The sequence below is a fragment of the Oryctolagus cuniculus genome, chromosome 15 (genome assembly GCF_964237555.1).
Source record: "Oryctolagus cuniculus chromosome 15, mOryCun1.1, whole genome shotgun sequence".
Lineage (NCBI taxonomy): Eukaryota > Metazoa > Chordata > Mammalia > Lagomorpha > Leporidae > Oryctolagus > Oryctolagus cuniculus.
Window position 1 is genome coordinate 42,798,676 of NC_091446.1, and position 17,397 is coordinate 42,816,072.

At 35.0% G+C, this 17,397-nt stretch overlaps 1 protein-coding gene and 1 pseudogene across 16 annotated transcripts in view; both read right to left on the minus strand.

Annotated features, from left to right (window-relative positions):
• Positions 1–17,397, minus strand: part of PTEN (phosphatase and tensin homolog) — a 153,746-nt gene that overhangs the window by 79,528 nt on the left and 56,821 nt on the right. For 3 of the 16 annotated variants that reach the window (XM_070057650.1, XM_008270133.4, XM_008270132.4), the window contains one exon: positions 16,348–16,442. The exons of 1 other annotated variant lie outside the window; for it this stretch is intronic. In XM_070057650.1, the coding sequence (XP_069913751.1) occupies positions 16,348–16,426 (79 nt within the window). In that variant the 5' untranslated portion in view covers positions 16,427–16,442. Of the gene's footprint in view, positions 1–8,900; positions 16,185–16,347; positions 16,471–17,397 lie in introns of those variants that run through there. 12 more of the 16 variants (XM_070057663.1, XM_070057660.1, XM_070057659.1 and 9 more) reach the window with 12 other exon arrangements.
• LOC138845351 (PTEN upstream open reading frame MP31-like) lies at positions 16,382–17,352 on the minus strand (annotated as a pseudogene).

Genomic DNA, 17,397 nt, shown 5'->3' on the forward strand with positions numbered 1-17,397 from the left:
TGATAAAGTGCTAATTGCTTATTATTTAAGAACAATTTGTTCTAATATATAAAGCATATAATCCTTTCTGTACAAATTAACACAGCTTAAAATCTTATTTTCTAAAGATAAATGGGGGCACAGGCACAAAAGCTTCAACTATGAATGTTAAGAGCACTCCAAAAAAGTGAGTTTTTAAGAATGAAGAAGGAGGCCAGCGCTACGGCTTACTAGGCTAATCCTCCGCCTGTGGCGCCGGCACCTCAGGTTCTAGTCCCAGTTGGAGCACCGGATTCTGTCCTGGTTGCCTCTCTTCCAGGCCAGCTCTCTGCTGTGGCCAGGGAGTGCAGTGGAGGATGGCCCAAGTCCTTGGGCCCTACACCCGCATGGGAGACCAGGAAGAAGCACCTGGCTCTTGGCTTCAGATTGCCACAGCACGTCGGCCATAGCAGCCATTTTGGGGGTGAACCAACAGAAGGAAGACCTTTCTGTTTCTCTCTCATTGCCTGTATAAAAAAAAAAATTAAGAAGGAATAGTCAGGAACATTTAGGTGTCCGCCCCAGTGCTAAGCGCTTTATAAATACTATCACTTAACACAGAACATCCAGAGTCCAGTTCCAGCTTTTCAACTTTAAAGCCTTTGACTTCAGATAAGTCATTCAATCTTTGAGTCTAAAATTTTTGTTCTGGGGCTGACTGTTCCACTTCCAATCCAGTTCCCTGCTGATGTGCCTGGGAAAGCAGCAGAGGACTGCCCAGGTCCTTGGGCTCTTGCACCCACGTAGGAGACCTGCAGGAGGCCCGAGGCTCCTAGCTCCTGGCTTTATCCTGGCCCGGCTCTGGCGACTGATCCATCTGAGGAGTGAACCAGCAGATGGAAGATCTCTCTCTGCAGCTCTGCCTTTCAAATAAATAAATCTTTAAAAAATTTTTGTTTTGTTCTTCTATAAAATATTATCACTCACTTTAACATCTTCATACTTGTTTTAAGAACCAAATGAGATATCTGAAAAATCTTTAAATCTATAAAACAGCAAAAGGTTCTATAATTGTTAACTAATGGGTTATTATTAATAGAGGTTACATGGGTTTAAAACGCCCTATTATTTAAATTTCATTTAAACATCTTAGTACAAAGCAAGTCAACATTGTTTTTTATAATCAAATTGCAAATAAAAAAGGAGTTTAAAGATTTTAATGAACTTAAATTCACTTTAGCATAAAATTTAGTTTCCTTTTAACACTTTTCAGTTACTTGCCAGCAGTGCCAACACAAAAGGAAAACTGATTGCCAAATAATCTATGAACTCTACCGAAGTTTCTTACTTCTTCAAATGAGCCTAACCTCACATTTTTTCATGTTTTCATATTATATGAACTATGACTAAAAGATTTGCACATATTTTTGCTGTGAAACAGAAATTTAGATCTAACTTTCTCATGGAAACATCATACTCTTCAAAGTAACATCAAGAACTGCTAATTTTTCTTAGTAGCAGTACTGTAAACTGGCTCACTTAGCAAGAAATCTGCAATCTGTCACAAAGAACTTTAAAACTGTTATGTCTTTTATTTTAGAAATCCCATTCTAGCAATATACTCGAAGAAAAAAACAAACAAAAAAAGAAGTTATAAAGATATTCACAACAATCCTATTTACTAAAGGAAAAAAAATCCACTCCAAAAAATACAATAAGAAAGCTATGAAATTTAATACAGCCTAATAAAATATTGCCTATATAGCCTTAAAATTAAATACTCATATGGATAAAACATTTCTCAAAAGACCACAAAACAGTATGAAACCACTGATTACAACATTAACAATGTATATATAAATATTAATAAATGGGAAGATAATTTCCAGTGGTATTCAAATATAACATTTCTGCCAACAGAACTCGTTAAATTCAAGAATTTTTAACTGATTCAAGAAATATAAACTAAGATTACCCTCTGATAAAAATTTTAATTGTTAAAGAATCAAAATACTCTAAAGATCAATTAAACATAAGCAAATTAAACCTCAGGAAAGCATTTTAAGTCACTGATAATGTTAGTAATATGTCAAAAACCAAAGTATAATTTACATACTAACAAAGTATGATAACTGATTAGCTGATTCAATCATTTTCCACTTCATGGTAGCTGTTAATTATGAAATTATATATCTACAACTGCTCAAGTCTACATCTGTGAACCTCTAAAAATTTAAGTTGCCCAACAAACTGGTTTTAACGAGTATACCAATCAATCACCTTCTTCCTAGGTCTCTGGATGAATATGATAAGCATGGTTTCCTGTTTCAGAACTCTGTTACTGTTAAAATACATACATATATACACATTTTCTCTCTTTCTCTCTCTCTCTCCAGTTGTGTTCCCACTAAAAATTATCTAGGACTGACCACTAATGACAAAGCAAACAAAATATGGACATAACTTTGATAACAGCATTCAAAAAGATTATCAGTTTAATGACATGCATTAGATGCATTTGTCTATATTTGCCATATACTTGAACTAAACCAAATGCTAACTTTAATAATCTCCTCCATCAAAACCAAAAGCCTATGAAAGACTGTAAAAATTAAAATGTTGACCCAGAATTATCATAAACTTCATAAAAGAGTATCTTTAAAGCTCAAATCTTTATATTCAATGTTAAGATTTAAAAGTTAACTTCTGTTTTATCAATCTGCTTATTTTACTAGAAGAAATAATCTTAAAACACTCAGGTTGTGGTTACTCTATAATCATGCAAAAAGATGTACTACTACTAATTTTTAGAGCAAAAAAAGATGTTCAAACAGGTAAAATACAGAAGCGTGATATATCAGTAGTTTGAGAACAAAGACCCAGTAATATTTAGCACCAATTCACTCAATGTTAACTGCATTCTGAAAAATATAACAGACTACAAAATTTCTATCTGCACTTATCCTGAAGATGTAATCATGAACTAGCCAATATTCAAAGATTACTACATTCGGGAATTAAGAAAACAATGTTGTAATACAAGTATGTCTGCAGCAAGTGGGCTTTCTTTTTCTTAGTAAGCCCAATCTGCTAAACTTTTAAATTTGCTTCTACAACAATTTACCTTTTTATTTTTTATTTTTTTTTTATTTTTTTTGACAGGCAGAGTGGACAGTGAGAGAGAGAGACAGAGAGAAAGGTCTTCCTTTGCCATTGGTTCACCCTCCAATGGCCACCGCGGCTGGCGCGCTGCGGCCAGCACACCGCGCTGATCCGATGGCAGGAGCCAGGAGCCAGGTGCTTCTCCTGGTCTCCCATGGGGTGCAGGGCCCAAGCACCTGGGCCATCCTCCACTGCACTCCCTGGCCACAGCAGAGAGCTGGCCTGGAAGAGGGGCAACCGGGACAGAATCCGGCGCCCCGACCGGGACTAGAACCCGGTGTGCTGGCGCCGCTAGGCGGAGGATTAGCCTAGTGAGCTGCGGCGCCGGCCCAACAATTTACCTTTCAAAGTCTGTTAATCTGAAGCTTCATTTTATATCTGGCTTTAACAAAAGCAAGTCTCCATTCTATACTGCAAGCCAGGAAATCATTTGAAGACAACTTACTTTTTTTTCAACTGGCAAAAACAACTTTGCCTAAGTACAGTATTTTAGCCTGCAAGAAAAACCAATATGAGCTAGAAATATATACGACTTTTAAAATATGAAGCCATGTATATTGTCACTCACTACTAAATTAAAAAGAATCATATTACTGATTTTATAATTCTCTTGTTCTAACATTTTGATAATGATTCCTACTTCCAATGAAGGTATTAAATCACTATATCAATTTTCCAACTGCTTTAGTAGTGAATTATCCAAAACAGTCTGAAATTACACATGCTAGAATGGAAGGGGAGAGGGAGCGGGAAAGGGGAGGGTTGTGGGTGGGAGGGAAGTTGTGGGAGGGGAAGCCATTGTAATCCATAAGCTGTACTTTGGAAATTTATATTCATTAAATTAGTTAAAAAAAAAAAAAAGAAATTACACATGCTAAACTACTAGGCAAAATATGTATTTTAAAATTTAATATGCAATTTTAAAGTATACTGGTATATGTAAGTCTACACTGCTTGATTTGCATACATTATAACCTTAATTTTAGTAAGCTATCTATAAATGTGAGAGGATACCATACTAATTTGAGTTCAATTATTGCAAATGGGGAAAAAAACAAAATTACTGATCATGATTTATTGTATGATCTCTATACTCAAAGAATATACCAAAAATTTAGTAAATGAGCTTTTAAAAAATATAAAGTTTAGTAAACAAACACAGAAAGACCAATAGTTAGATGAGACAAGAATCAAAATAAAACAAGAACTATCTCATACCTTTTAAATATTATTAAGTAAACAAAATAAGTAATGGCTTTTAATATTCTAATATTTGGATAAAAATCTCATCTATTTGTATGCCTCACTTAAGTATGAGATAACCTGTGCATACATATCTGTCCATTCAAAAATAGTCCAAAAGGATATCATTCTTTTCATGACACACAATTCAGTACTGAACAAAGTCTATAAACTGATGCTATTGAAATAATCTACTTTTTTCACAGGCATTAGCTTGAAATTTGTAATTTACAGGCATTAGCTTAAAAATTGACAAGATGCTTCTTTTACGAAAAATATAGGCTCCAGACACACAAATTCAAAAGCATATCTAAAAAAGATTTTGATCATATTAACTATTTCATATGAGGAGAAACATCTCAAGAAAATAAAAACAAGGTCAACATAATAAATAATACAAAATAGATTAAAATTAATCACATTCCAGTTTCTATTAAACCAAATATGCTTTTTTAAAGAGTTCTATACATCTTGGTAAGATCATTTTCTTGAAGGTGAAAAGAAAGTTACAGAAACAATTTATATAGTGGTTCAAAATGCAGCACAAAATTTTAAACAGGAAAGCTTGTTTGCAGACAGACAAGAATTAAGTTGTAGGAGAAGAAGGCAGAGAACTTGAAAAATTTAAGTAAATGTTTAAGGAATTCTTACAAAACTAATTCCCTGTTTCAAAAATGAATTCCTATGTAAGTAAGCTTGCCAGGAATACTATACTTTAAAAATATCAAAATCTTGTGTAATTTAATATCTCAAGTTAAAACATGATGTTTCCAATGACAAGTCAGTCTTCTACTACATCACCTTTAGTTCTGAACCAGTATCTTTTTATTTCAGCAGATAAACACTAGCATAAACCATTAAGCCTCGTTTTGTAAAAGCTTAAAATCTGGTATCAGTCTTAAAAAGTCATAATTAGATGATACCAAAAACCAAGGTGTCAAAATCACTTATATCACTAAATTATCTTAACTTTTTCCTACATCTGAATAACAGATGGCAGGCCTTAGTTCTTGGACAGTACACAATAATCACAATCTGTGTGACCTTTTCAGTATAAAAAGAATCCAAATAGCCTTAATAGCTAGCACCTTAGCAAATTTTATGGTATTGCAGAGTCTTGACCACGACCTAGATAGAAGAAACTGTACCAAGCTTTCAGTATACTAATTTATTTTACATAAGCTTCCTACTAACTAATCCATGGAAGCTATTCAAATGCTAGATTGCTTCTTAAGGTTATAAAAACAACATACTTGCATACACTCACACCCAAAACATTTTTGTTATCACTATGTTTTCATTAACATCCAAGGAGTTACCTACCAAACCTATATCAAATTTCCTTAAAAGTCGAAACAATTTTATCTCATTAGGAAAAATGTTACCCTTAAAAAGCAATCAGGTTTTTAAAAAGATAAGAATATGTTTCTACCCCAATATTTTAATTTTTTAACTATCTTAACTAATAAAAATATACTTCACTGATAAAGAATTATATTGCCAATAATGCTAAGATTATTTCTGCTTTAGTAAAATAATTAAAAATGTTAAGAAAAATAAGAAATAAAATTCTGACAAATGACTAACAAATGCAATTTTCTGACCACAAAGCTAGCATTGATTTTAAATGTGAATGCACAGCAAATCTTGATCAATTAATATCACATCAATTACCTAGGCAACTAGGCAAATATAAACCATATCATTCAAATTATGCTTCAGGGAGCAGTAGCATCATTACAAAGCCAATATCCCTTTCTGATTAACAAAGGAAAGCAATAGAATTATCATCACTGTAGTATAAAAATGATGTGATGAGTTTTTCCAAATTATTTCTATATCCACTTTGATTACAATGCAGCCTAACATTCCTACAACAGGAAAAGAAATTAAGAGTTCAAAGCATCTATTATTTTAGATCAAAAATATTTCAACAAGTCTAATTTTGTCTTACTTAAGTGAAATATGCTTTGAGTAATTTTAAATATGCAGATTTCCTATAAGTTAATATACAAAACAAAGCTCCAATATTTTAGCTCTTTTTGTGTAACTGATTATAATTTTTGTAAATCAATATCAATAAAATTATCCCTAATAACTTGTCCTCTTAAATCCACTCTAAAGAAAAAAATAAAAAATAAAGAGAAAAAAAGCCAAAATGCAAACAAGCTTAATTCATAACATGAAAATAATACATTTTTCTGATGATTTCTCCATTTAAAATAAATAAGGCAATTAATGAAGCAATATGAAAAGTATGCTTTACCAAAAAAAAAAAAAAACAAACAAACAAAACAAACAAACAAAAAAAACACACACCAATTCAGTTCACCAGGAACAAGATTATAAAATACATGAATATAAACAAAACTGGAAGCTAACAGGAACACAAGAAGTTTTAGCTAAGTAGGCCACTGGATGATTTTTTTAAATTCTTAGTCATGTTTCTTAAGTCCAGTAAGCAAATAGAGTTCTTTATTCATATACTAAGGTAAATACCATAAGCCTTTTTCAATAAAATTTGAGCAATGGGTACAATTTGCTTTTCTTAATAAATCTGAAGCTACCATATGAAAAGCCATCCCAGTTTTAAAATATTTATCAATATATCTGAATATCTCTTGCAATTTCAAAAAGAATCACAATACTCAGTCAAAACCTAATTTTCATAAGAATTTTAAAAATAAGGCTTTGACATTTCATTCTCCATGTGTAAAATGAGAGGCAAAATAAACTGTAAAATCAAGCAAAAAGAAAAAAATGATAGCAAGCAATCTATTCCTAGAACACTTTCATAATTATGCTTGTCTGCCCTAAAAACAAAACAAAACAAAAAATTTAGAATGCACTAAAGCTATTCCCTTGGCAGCCTCCCATCTCTAAACTAACCTAAAACTGCATTCCAACTGTTCCCTAAAAATTTCACATTAATACAAGTTTTCACTTTAGATAAATACTTTAATTCACTAGGCTGACAGCAAATTTAAGGCCTAGAAAAGAATGTAACACAGGCATCAGGGAACTTTAGTCCTACTTTTTATCTGAGAAGATTTAGTAAGTTTTTATAACTTGTCAGAAATTTGCCATTTTACATCAGTACATTTAACTTCACCAAATCTGACTATAACAAAAGTAGCTGTAGAATAAAAAAGTGTAAGATTAAAGAATGCACTAAACAGCATCCAAGTATATCTGGAGCCAAGTAACTCCCAACTCCTTTACATAATTACAGGAAAAAATACTACTTTAAGAAAAACTACTGACATAAATCTTTAATTGCTTTCTCTTTAATAAAGCATATCATTCTGTTAGCAGTTCTGCATAACATTCTCTGGAATATCACATACAGTACATTATGCTTACAAATGTTTATTGAAAACATTTCCAACCTTTTCTAGCAGAGGTTCAAAGCAACACTTTCACAATCAGCCAAAGAACACATGAGCCCTTTTCAAATAAACCTTTTCTGTTACCAGGGATACCTTTTCTGGACAAAGTTCTTATTATAAAGAACACTGGCCAAGCAGCAGTCAGAAAACCTAGACATTAGGCCTAGCTCCATCAATTATCAGCAATTTGACCTTCTTAAATATCACAACCTAAGGGCAAAATTACTCTGATCAAAAACAGTACTTGTTATGTATCAGACACTGTATAGAGTATTTGGGACCAGATAATTCTTTGTTGGGAGTGGGAGGGAGGAGTTCCATGCATTGCAGCATGTTTCCCAGCATCCCAGACTCAACTAACCAGATGCCAAGAGCATGCCCTGTCACCCTCGTTATGACCACCAAAATGCCTCAAGACATTGCCAAAAGTCCCAGAAGACAAGAGAGGGGATCGTCCAAACCTGGCAACCCATACTCTGAAGATACCTAATCTATACTTGCAAATACAAACCTTTTCTAAAAACCTCCTGTGAGTTAAGGAGTTTTACCCCACATTAGAGATGTGAAGCTGGGATTCACTAAGGTTAAGTAGTGTGTCTTTTAAAACAGAACTGAGGAGTGGCTGAGCAGAAATTTAAGCTAGATTTTAAGTCTTGGTGACTTCATATCTGTTCCTTTCTTTCCACCATGCTGCTTTTCTAAACTTGCTGCCTCATCTTAAAATCAGGATGTTTTCTAAGTTGAGCTACTGAGAGTTTTCAGCTATGAAATGAGCTAATGCATTAATCTAAAAGAGTATAACATATTTAGGGTTTGCTTGATGGCAGAAAATGCAATGCAGATTTTTCTCAAAGTGCGATCTCCAGAGCACCAGCATCATCTGTGAACTTGTCAGAAATACAAATTCTCAGACCCCAACTCAGACCTATTAAATTCGAAACTCTGGGAATAGAGCAAGTCCTCCAGTATATTCTGGCACACACGGAAGTTTGAGAACCATTGATGTAACTGCGAAAAAATAATGCACTAGGTGCCCAAAAAACCCTGCACCCTTAACTGGACTCAATCTTCTACTAATCTTTAACAGGTTACTGATGATTCTGTAGGAACTGTAATTCTTAAACTGCAAAATAGTGAGGAAAGTAATACCTGCAATGCATGCCTTAGGTTGCTTCCATTGTTCTTTGCAAAATCAAATCAGCTAATGATTAAGAAAGGATTTGGTTAATCAAAAAACAGTAAACAAATAAGATATATGCTAACTCTTAAAGTAATTACAAAGAAAAAAAAAGTTTTGAACTCAAACCTGCAATACCTTTCATAAATTATGCCAAAATGCTGAATAAATTTTACAACACGGACAAAATAAGCCTGGCAAAGCACTGTTTTCATGTTATTGGGGGTGGGAGACAGAAAAGCTCAGGCATCTCACTTTTATCTCAGAAGCAGAGTAATTTATAACTTACACACTGAAGAAAAAGAACAAAGTATCCCCCAAATTTCATATTTGAAGAGGTTCTCAATTCTACTTCATCTTCAATCAGTTCAGAGTAACTCAAAAAGATATGTAATTCAAGAGTGAGAAAATTTTACATGGAAAATAAATCTTGCATTTATCTCACAGCAAAAAAGTGGCTTGCAACTTTCAATATATAAATTATATTAATCAGCTAAAGATTACTTCTCATTTTAAAAAATCTGATTCAAAACACAGTACAATTCACAATACCTTAAATAAATAGATCCTCTTCAGAAGATTGAAAATGTTAAACATATAGCATTAGCAAAGTATAATCTTTGCAATCACTACTGAAAAGAAAGGGCTTTATTGTACTTCAGCCTGTACATCTACAAAACTTAAAGGATATAGCAGTTGAAGCTATTCTGAAGGGCTTTAATACTACCACAATAAGGTAAGATTTAGGTAATCATACAAAGCAAAAAATAGATGCATGCAAAAGAGACAGATACAGATTGATTTGGAAAACACAGCTATTCTCAGATATCAAAATGCACAATTCTACAACCTAGACTGAGAGCAAAATACAGCTAGTTTACAAAACATACAACAAAATACGTAAGAGTCATATAATCAAACAGTTACATATATAATTAGAGACTGCCATTCATTCTGAAATACAAAACAAACAAGCAAAAAAACTCACTGAAAATCAAGGGCTTCACCATCGAGGACAGTGCCTTACAGCTGAGAAGCCAATACTTATGCAGGCAAAGGGGGGAAAAATGATCCTTCTGCATGTGTAATAGGCTTTACTGGGCAGATCATAAGCTCATTCTATCTTTCCCCATCCTTGACAACACAGTTTATGAAGAAAAAAGTCCTTCAGTGCCTTCTTCCCATTTCTAGGGCCTAAATTATATTGCAAATCTGGACCAAATGTGAAAATAGGACAGAATAGCAGGTTTAACACTAAATTTAAACTCCCATATTAATGTATTACAGATTTTATTAAATGTAAACCTTACTGTAACAAATGTGACTTAGCATTCAGAACTGCACAACTCTCCCACAACGTTGAACTTAAAGGGAACTGCTAAAAATTATACTATTGATTTAAAAGTTTACATAACTCTTAGATGTATCATACATATTTTTATCTCATTTGAGATAGAGATTACAGTCAATAAAAATGTTTAAACTGACCACACTGAACACTAGAGAATATTTAATATAATTCATTTTTACTTTCAAAATCCTACTTTTTTACACTATAATAGGAAGTTTTTAACTTACTTTAATATTTTAAAGCAAATTTTTTTGGTTATTATGATTTATTTTTCTTTGGTCAACACTTTAAATGAGCACAGCTTTACACTGTGACAATACAGCAACATCACAGACATGTTAATAGCCAGAGCTCCTAAAGGAATATCTCTATTTTTATTTATTTTTAGGAATGCTCCTATAATCTAAAAGCACTCAAATCTTGAACCTGTTTAACAACTAACATCTAAAACTGAGAAAGATATATGCTAATTCTTTTACAGTAATTAAAAGAAAAAAAAGTTTCAACTCAAGTCTGCAATACCTTTCATAAATTATGCCAAAATGCTGAATAAATTTTACAACACGGACAAAATAAGCCTGGCAAAGCACTGTTTTCATGTTATTGGGGGTGGGAGACAGAAAAGCTCAGGCATCTCACTTTTATCTTGGACAGATGTAGAGCGATTCATAACTTCAGGTGCAATTACTTCTTCTCATCCTACAAACAAAAATACAAATAATTTCTCTACACAGGCTAATTTGAAATAATAATTTTTAAGAGCAAGAGCTGCCATTTAATTATTTACAATGTGGCAGGTACTATGCTAAGTGAATTACTTACATTATGTCATTTATTCTTCAAGATAAGCTTTATGTGTAGGTACCAATAATCATCTCCATTTTATAGATAAAATATATTGAGAAAGGTTAAGTGACTTACTCAAAAGTCATCTAGCTACTAAGTGGCAGAGCCAGGATTACAACATTGGTAATTTGCCTCCAGAGCCCACACTGCCTGCCTAAAATCTAAAATGAAACAATGTATACATTTAAAGTGTAGTTAGAAGTGAGACTCAATTCTTTAGCCTAAAATACATTTAACCATATTTAAAAAATCATAAAACAGTATCCTCCATATTAATCTCTTATTTAAAGAAGAGAAAACTAATTATCTAGAGTATTAAGACACAGGGTTTGCTAACTTTGCATTTATTTACATATACCACAGAATTCAAACACTTCTAAATTAGATTCCTGCTCATATTTGAAGTCTTCGCTATGGGCAATAACTGTATAATTACTTAAAATACAATAAACAACTTTCTTTTCCACATAATATGTATAGCTCAGAAGTATTCTCTTGCTGACAAGTAGTCACAACATCTAACTCTCATTATTCTCAATACTGCTAGTAAGTGTAAACCTAATACCTCAAAGATATGTCTACCAATATCCTAATGTCAACTGCTGAAAGTGAAGTCTGTCTTAACTGAAATGAACTAAATTAAAACATCATCCAAACGTAATTTACCTCTAAATTATGTTTACTCTTAGTATATTAATATTTACCAATAGTCTTTTTTATTCCAGTGCAAACTGTTTTAAAAGAACGAAACTGCTTCTTTTGCCACCAATGAAGAAGATTCAAAAAATTAGAGGAAAGGTATTTAAATACTTAAAACCAATATGGTAATGCACCTTTCCTGACAAATGAAAGTTTTTTTTATATTAGTGAAGGCATATATTCAATACTTACAAAGAGAACCATTATTCACAGACCAAAATACTTTTAATCATGGAGCAAAGAATAAATATGGCAGAAATATGGCCTATAAAAAAGAATTACGGATATCAGCAAATTTTTAACCAACTTATTTAGTCTAACCTCAACATTATTGGTATTTCTGGTGGCAAGTGCATTAATTTGAAAACTATCAAAGAAAAAACAATTGTAAAAACCAAATAGTTACAGAAATACTTTTGACCTAAATCTCCTAAGTTGATATAAATATCCTAAGTCAGTATCTTCAGAAGAAAACCCAACCATCTTTTCTTAATGGGTTAGAGCCACAAAATGAATTATCCAATGGTGACTTAGAAGATCAAACTTACCTAAAAACAAAAAGAGGGACAAAAACAGAAACGGGAAGAAAACAAGTAAAGTAAGGAGTAATGAGTTCTATGTAGCAAAACAGTAGAACTGCTTTTTAAACCAATGGCATCTACAGAAAAAAAGATATCAAATAAATTTCTTAAGCTATGTTAACAATATATTATCTTCCAGAAGCTAAATCCTTGTAGTATGGCAGAGGCTTAACATCTCAAGAAAGTCTAAAACTGTCATGTGCATTCACACTGCTAAATCTCCCTCCACTAACTTAACTGACATACATTAGTGTAAAAACATGAACTCCACTTTTGTCTTATAAAAAGATTGGGATTAAAAAGACTAATATTTTAATAGAAAGTTTACTGAAAGTGAATTAATACTGAAACTCTGAACTGATTTTCCCATAATGAATTCATCTCCATTAAAAGTCACTGAAATGATGTGATTACTTCCGAAGTGGCATTAAAATTCTTAAAAAGTATTACCAACCAATGAACAAATAGCAAAAGGGGGTAAATTTTAAAATGAAAAGATTTGAAAATAAGAATCAAAGACTTTTTAACTTCCTAAAAGTAACTCCTTAACACTTAAGAAGATTACATATGTCGTTATTATGAAAAGGCAGATAAACTGCTCCATATAAATTTAATATCACCACCTTTCCTCATTTTATTAAAATAAAAATTTTAAAGGTAATACATACAAATGCATCTTTTCCTACTAGTATAAAACTAAGTCTAAAAATTAAAGTGGTTATAACTCAACATATTTTCTCAAATCATATAATATAAGCAACATACATAAATCTACACTGATTACTATACTGTTGTACAAACTTTTACAATGAATAGCTAAGTAATTCCTCTTTTATACTAAGAGTCACATACACTATAAACTACTCCTTTCAGATGTGCTTTACTCTTGAGTAAGCTTTATAGAAAATGAAGTTGACAAATTATACAGCAATTAGGTGGTACAGTCACATTTTTCTGGAAAGAAATACAGTTTAGCAGATATAAAACAACACAAAATAAAGACTGAGAATATAATCTTAAAACCTCATTTTTAACTTCAATAATCACTTACCTTAGTAGATATTATCACTAACTTCAATAGTCATTATACTCTGTACAAGTTAAAAATATTGCCTATGAAGATTAGTATCTGGAAAGATGCAAATCTATTAAACTATAAAAATACAACAGAAATCTAAAGTTTCCAGATGACACCAAATTTTTACAGCCTCACATTTACCACTGCTTTCCAGGCTAACACTATTAAGAATAAAACCCAAGTTTTTAGAATTCAATTTTGCAAAAATACCTTAAAATTGTCCTATCTTCTTCAATCTTCCTCTAAGAAATCTCTTGAGCATTAACCTTTATCAGATAAAAATACTCTAATCACTACCTTCATAAAGGAATTTAACTTAACTTTTAACAGGATAGCTGATGAAACAGATAGTTCAACCTGCTACGAATGTTTCAATGACCATTTAATTCCACACTCCACACAAACACATACACAAAACAGAAAACACTAAAGCGAAAGCAAGAGAACCAAAGTGATGTGGTATATCAGAATTATAGGAAATGCAACAAACAAAAAAGCGAGGACTTGACTGACGTTCCCTACTGACTTTTTTTCGTCATTAACATTTGGCTCAATAAAACCACAACTCTGGAAATTAAGTTTTATTAGTCATTTGATGTAATTTTTGATACTGCTTTTTATGCATTCTCTAAAAGCATAGTTTTAGAGAAACTTCTAAGTTAAATAAACATCATGTGTAGAGGTCCTGGTACTCTGAAATTAAAGGAGAAACTACCGATCACTTCATGGATCACATAAAAGAACCTGGGAAAGTAATTTTAAGGTTTTGCAACTGTTACAATTTTAAATCAAATAAGAAAAGTAAAACAGCATAAACATACTTTGAATGCTGAAAGAAATCTGTCTACCAGAGAGCACTCTAGTAATTTTTTTGACTGGAGGTTTTTAAAAAATATTAGTTTGATCCTTATACATCTAGAAGATAGTCATTAATTCACATTAATAATAAGCTGCTTATGAAAAAAAAAAGAAAAAAAATTCCATAATTATCTTCCAGGCAAGAGGATCAAGTTCAGCCTTGGTGATGTTTTTTCAATTAATTCAGACTCCAAAATTTCCACTCTTTTAAAATTTTGTCTCTAACTTAATAGAAAACTAAGTTTTGTGACGCTACTTCTACAGTTAAGTCTTATCTTCACTTGAAACAAAAATTTTGGCAGAATTATGTGCAGGTGATACAATCCCAAGGAATGAAATCTTTCAATACAAAACATTTTCTTAAAAAAAATCTTCCCCACAATTTTTAGCAGAGCATGTGGACACTTTAGTGTAGCTCTACTTTTAAACAAAACATATACTGCTATTTCCTAAGGAATGATTTTTATCAAGAATACCCTATAAAAACTTATGCAATTACATTAAACATTGTCCGCTGCTAAAATTTACATCACCAAATTTTTGGTCTTTAACAGAGGCCTTGACAGAGCTTAAATGCTTCACTCACCTCAGACCAGTAACTGAATTGTTTTCACACATCTTAGACACTCCTGGTCTACCAATAACTCTCAATTCCTGTCAATACTTTCCATTCTGCAAAAAAAAAAAAAAAAAAAAAAAAAAGGAGGGCTCTATTCCCATCCTTGATCAAAACCAAGGTGTTGCACTTGAAACTGCAAAAAATACTAATGCTTTTCTATAACCACTAACTTTTGAAGTACAAAGGCCTAACTTTTAAACAACCAAAACTACACATCGTTGAAATTCTTGGGTTTCTGTCTTATTCAACAAGCTGACTCAGTACATTCAATCCACCGTATGAAAAAAGAAGCTAACACACCTACAATCTGGAGCTGCAGTAATCGCTCTTGGTACCATTTCTGGATATTAGCTGGTAGATTATATCTGACATTGCACGTAAATCAGAGTAGAATTAACGGATACCCAAAAGGTGTCAGAGGACCTGAAACCTGAAGAAGGTGAGTACTAATTCTGGCATCACAGTAATACTTACATTTCAAGTGAGAACTGAGGTTTAATCTCTGCAACTACTACTTGCTACACACATTACCCTTGAACCTGCACATTATCATCTGGGATCAAGAACTACTCAGTCTCCATTCCATCATGAAAAGAGCATTCAACATAAAACGCTACTGGAAATGCAAATTTTACTCCGGATTCTACATCACCCACTAGGAGAGAAAACGGCTAACTGAACAAAGATTTAGTGAATCGAACCTTATAAGGTGCACTGTGGCACTACTGATTTCAAACTACAAAACTTCTAAGTGCAGTTGCAAGCTGTAATTAACTTCATTTACACATACAAACCTACTTTTGCCCTCCCCACACACACCACATATACTGAAAATGGTTTTGCTTCTAAACTTACACCAATCAGTCCACAATTCACATTTTTAAAAGAATCTACCAATGCAACCCTAGAAACTAAAAACAAATCACTGCGCGATTCTGATGCAATATGCGGACGCGGAACACTAATTTTCATTTTAATCTGATCTATACCCTTGATCTAGGGCCTAACAAGATTGAATCGAAATATGCTCAATCTCCAAGCGTCTACTTTTTCGTTCACCTACAAGACCGGATTATCGAGCCCACTAATCCATCAACAGTGTACAGTATTCGGCATTAACGGACAATGGCCCTTAGGAAGAGACCACATACATGCACTACGAAACCAATCAGTGCCTTGACACTTGCAACCAGGCACGAGTTCCGTCTAGCTGAACACACCCTGGGCGGAATACACCCGAAAAGAGACACAAAAATCCATGCTCTGGAAATCTGACCAGGGCTCAACGCTACAGCTACCCCAAACTACGGAACATTTTCGCACTCGTCTACTCCCACGTTATGCGAGTGACAGAAAGGCAGAGAGCTGCCGCTGCAGAAATGGATACAGGTCAAGTCTAAGTCGAATCCATCCTCTTGATATCTCCTTTTGTTTCTGCTAACGATCTCTTTGATGATGGCTGTCATGTCTGGGAGCCTGTGGCTGAAGAAAAAGGAGGAGAGAGATGGCAGAAGCTGCTGGTGGCGGGGCTTCTTCTGTAGAATGGAAATGGCTCTGGACTTGGCGGTAGCTGATGCCCCTCGCTCTGCTGCCGCTTGGCTCTGGACCGCAGCCGGGTAATGGCTGCTGCGGCGGCTGCTGGATGGTTGCAGCGACTGGGCCTGCTTCTCCTCAGCAGCCAGAGGCCTGGCAGCGGCGGCAGCGGAATGGGGAGAAGACGAATAATCCTCGGAACGGCTGCCTCCTCCGGCGGCCTCCGGAGCCCGGGCCAGGGAGAGTGCGGCGGCGGCGGAGGGAAGGTTTAAAACCGGCCCGGGTCCCTGGATGTGCCGCCGCCGCCGCCGCCGTGTTGGAGGCAGTAGAAGGGGAGAGACCAACTCTCCGGCGTTCCCAGCCCTGGAAATGGTGACAGGCGGCTCCGAACCCCTCCCGGGAGCTGCAGCCGCCGCGGCCGCCGCCGCCGCCGCCGCTTCTCCCCCCCGCTCCAGGAGCGGGAGGTGCCGCCGCCGCCGCCGCCGCCGCCGCGCCTCAGCCGGCTCCCGCCTGAGCCCACGGCTTCCACCTTCCCTCGCAAGAAAAGCCGAGGAAGAGGCTGCACGGTTAGAAGAGAAGACGAAGAGGAGGCGAGAAACGCCGCCGCTGCCGCCGCCGCAGGCCGGCCGGCTCCCGGAGGGCGCTGCCCCCGCGGCTGCTCACAGGCGCTGAGAGGGGCTCTGGGCCGCGGCCGCCGCCGTCTCTCATCTCCCTCGCCTGAGCCGGGCCTAGCCTCACAGCGGCTCAACTCTCAAACTTCCATCATGGCTGCAGCTTCCGAGAGGAGAGAACTGAGCGCAGCCGCGTCCCAGCGCCCGGGCGCGTATCCTGCCGCAGTGCACAAAGAGTCCCGCCACATCACCGTCGCCGGCCTGCCCGCCCCCTCCGCCGCCGCCGCCGCGCC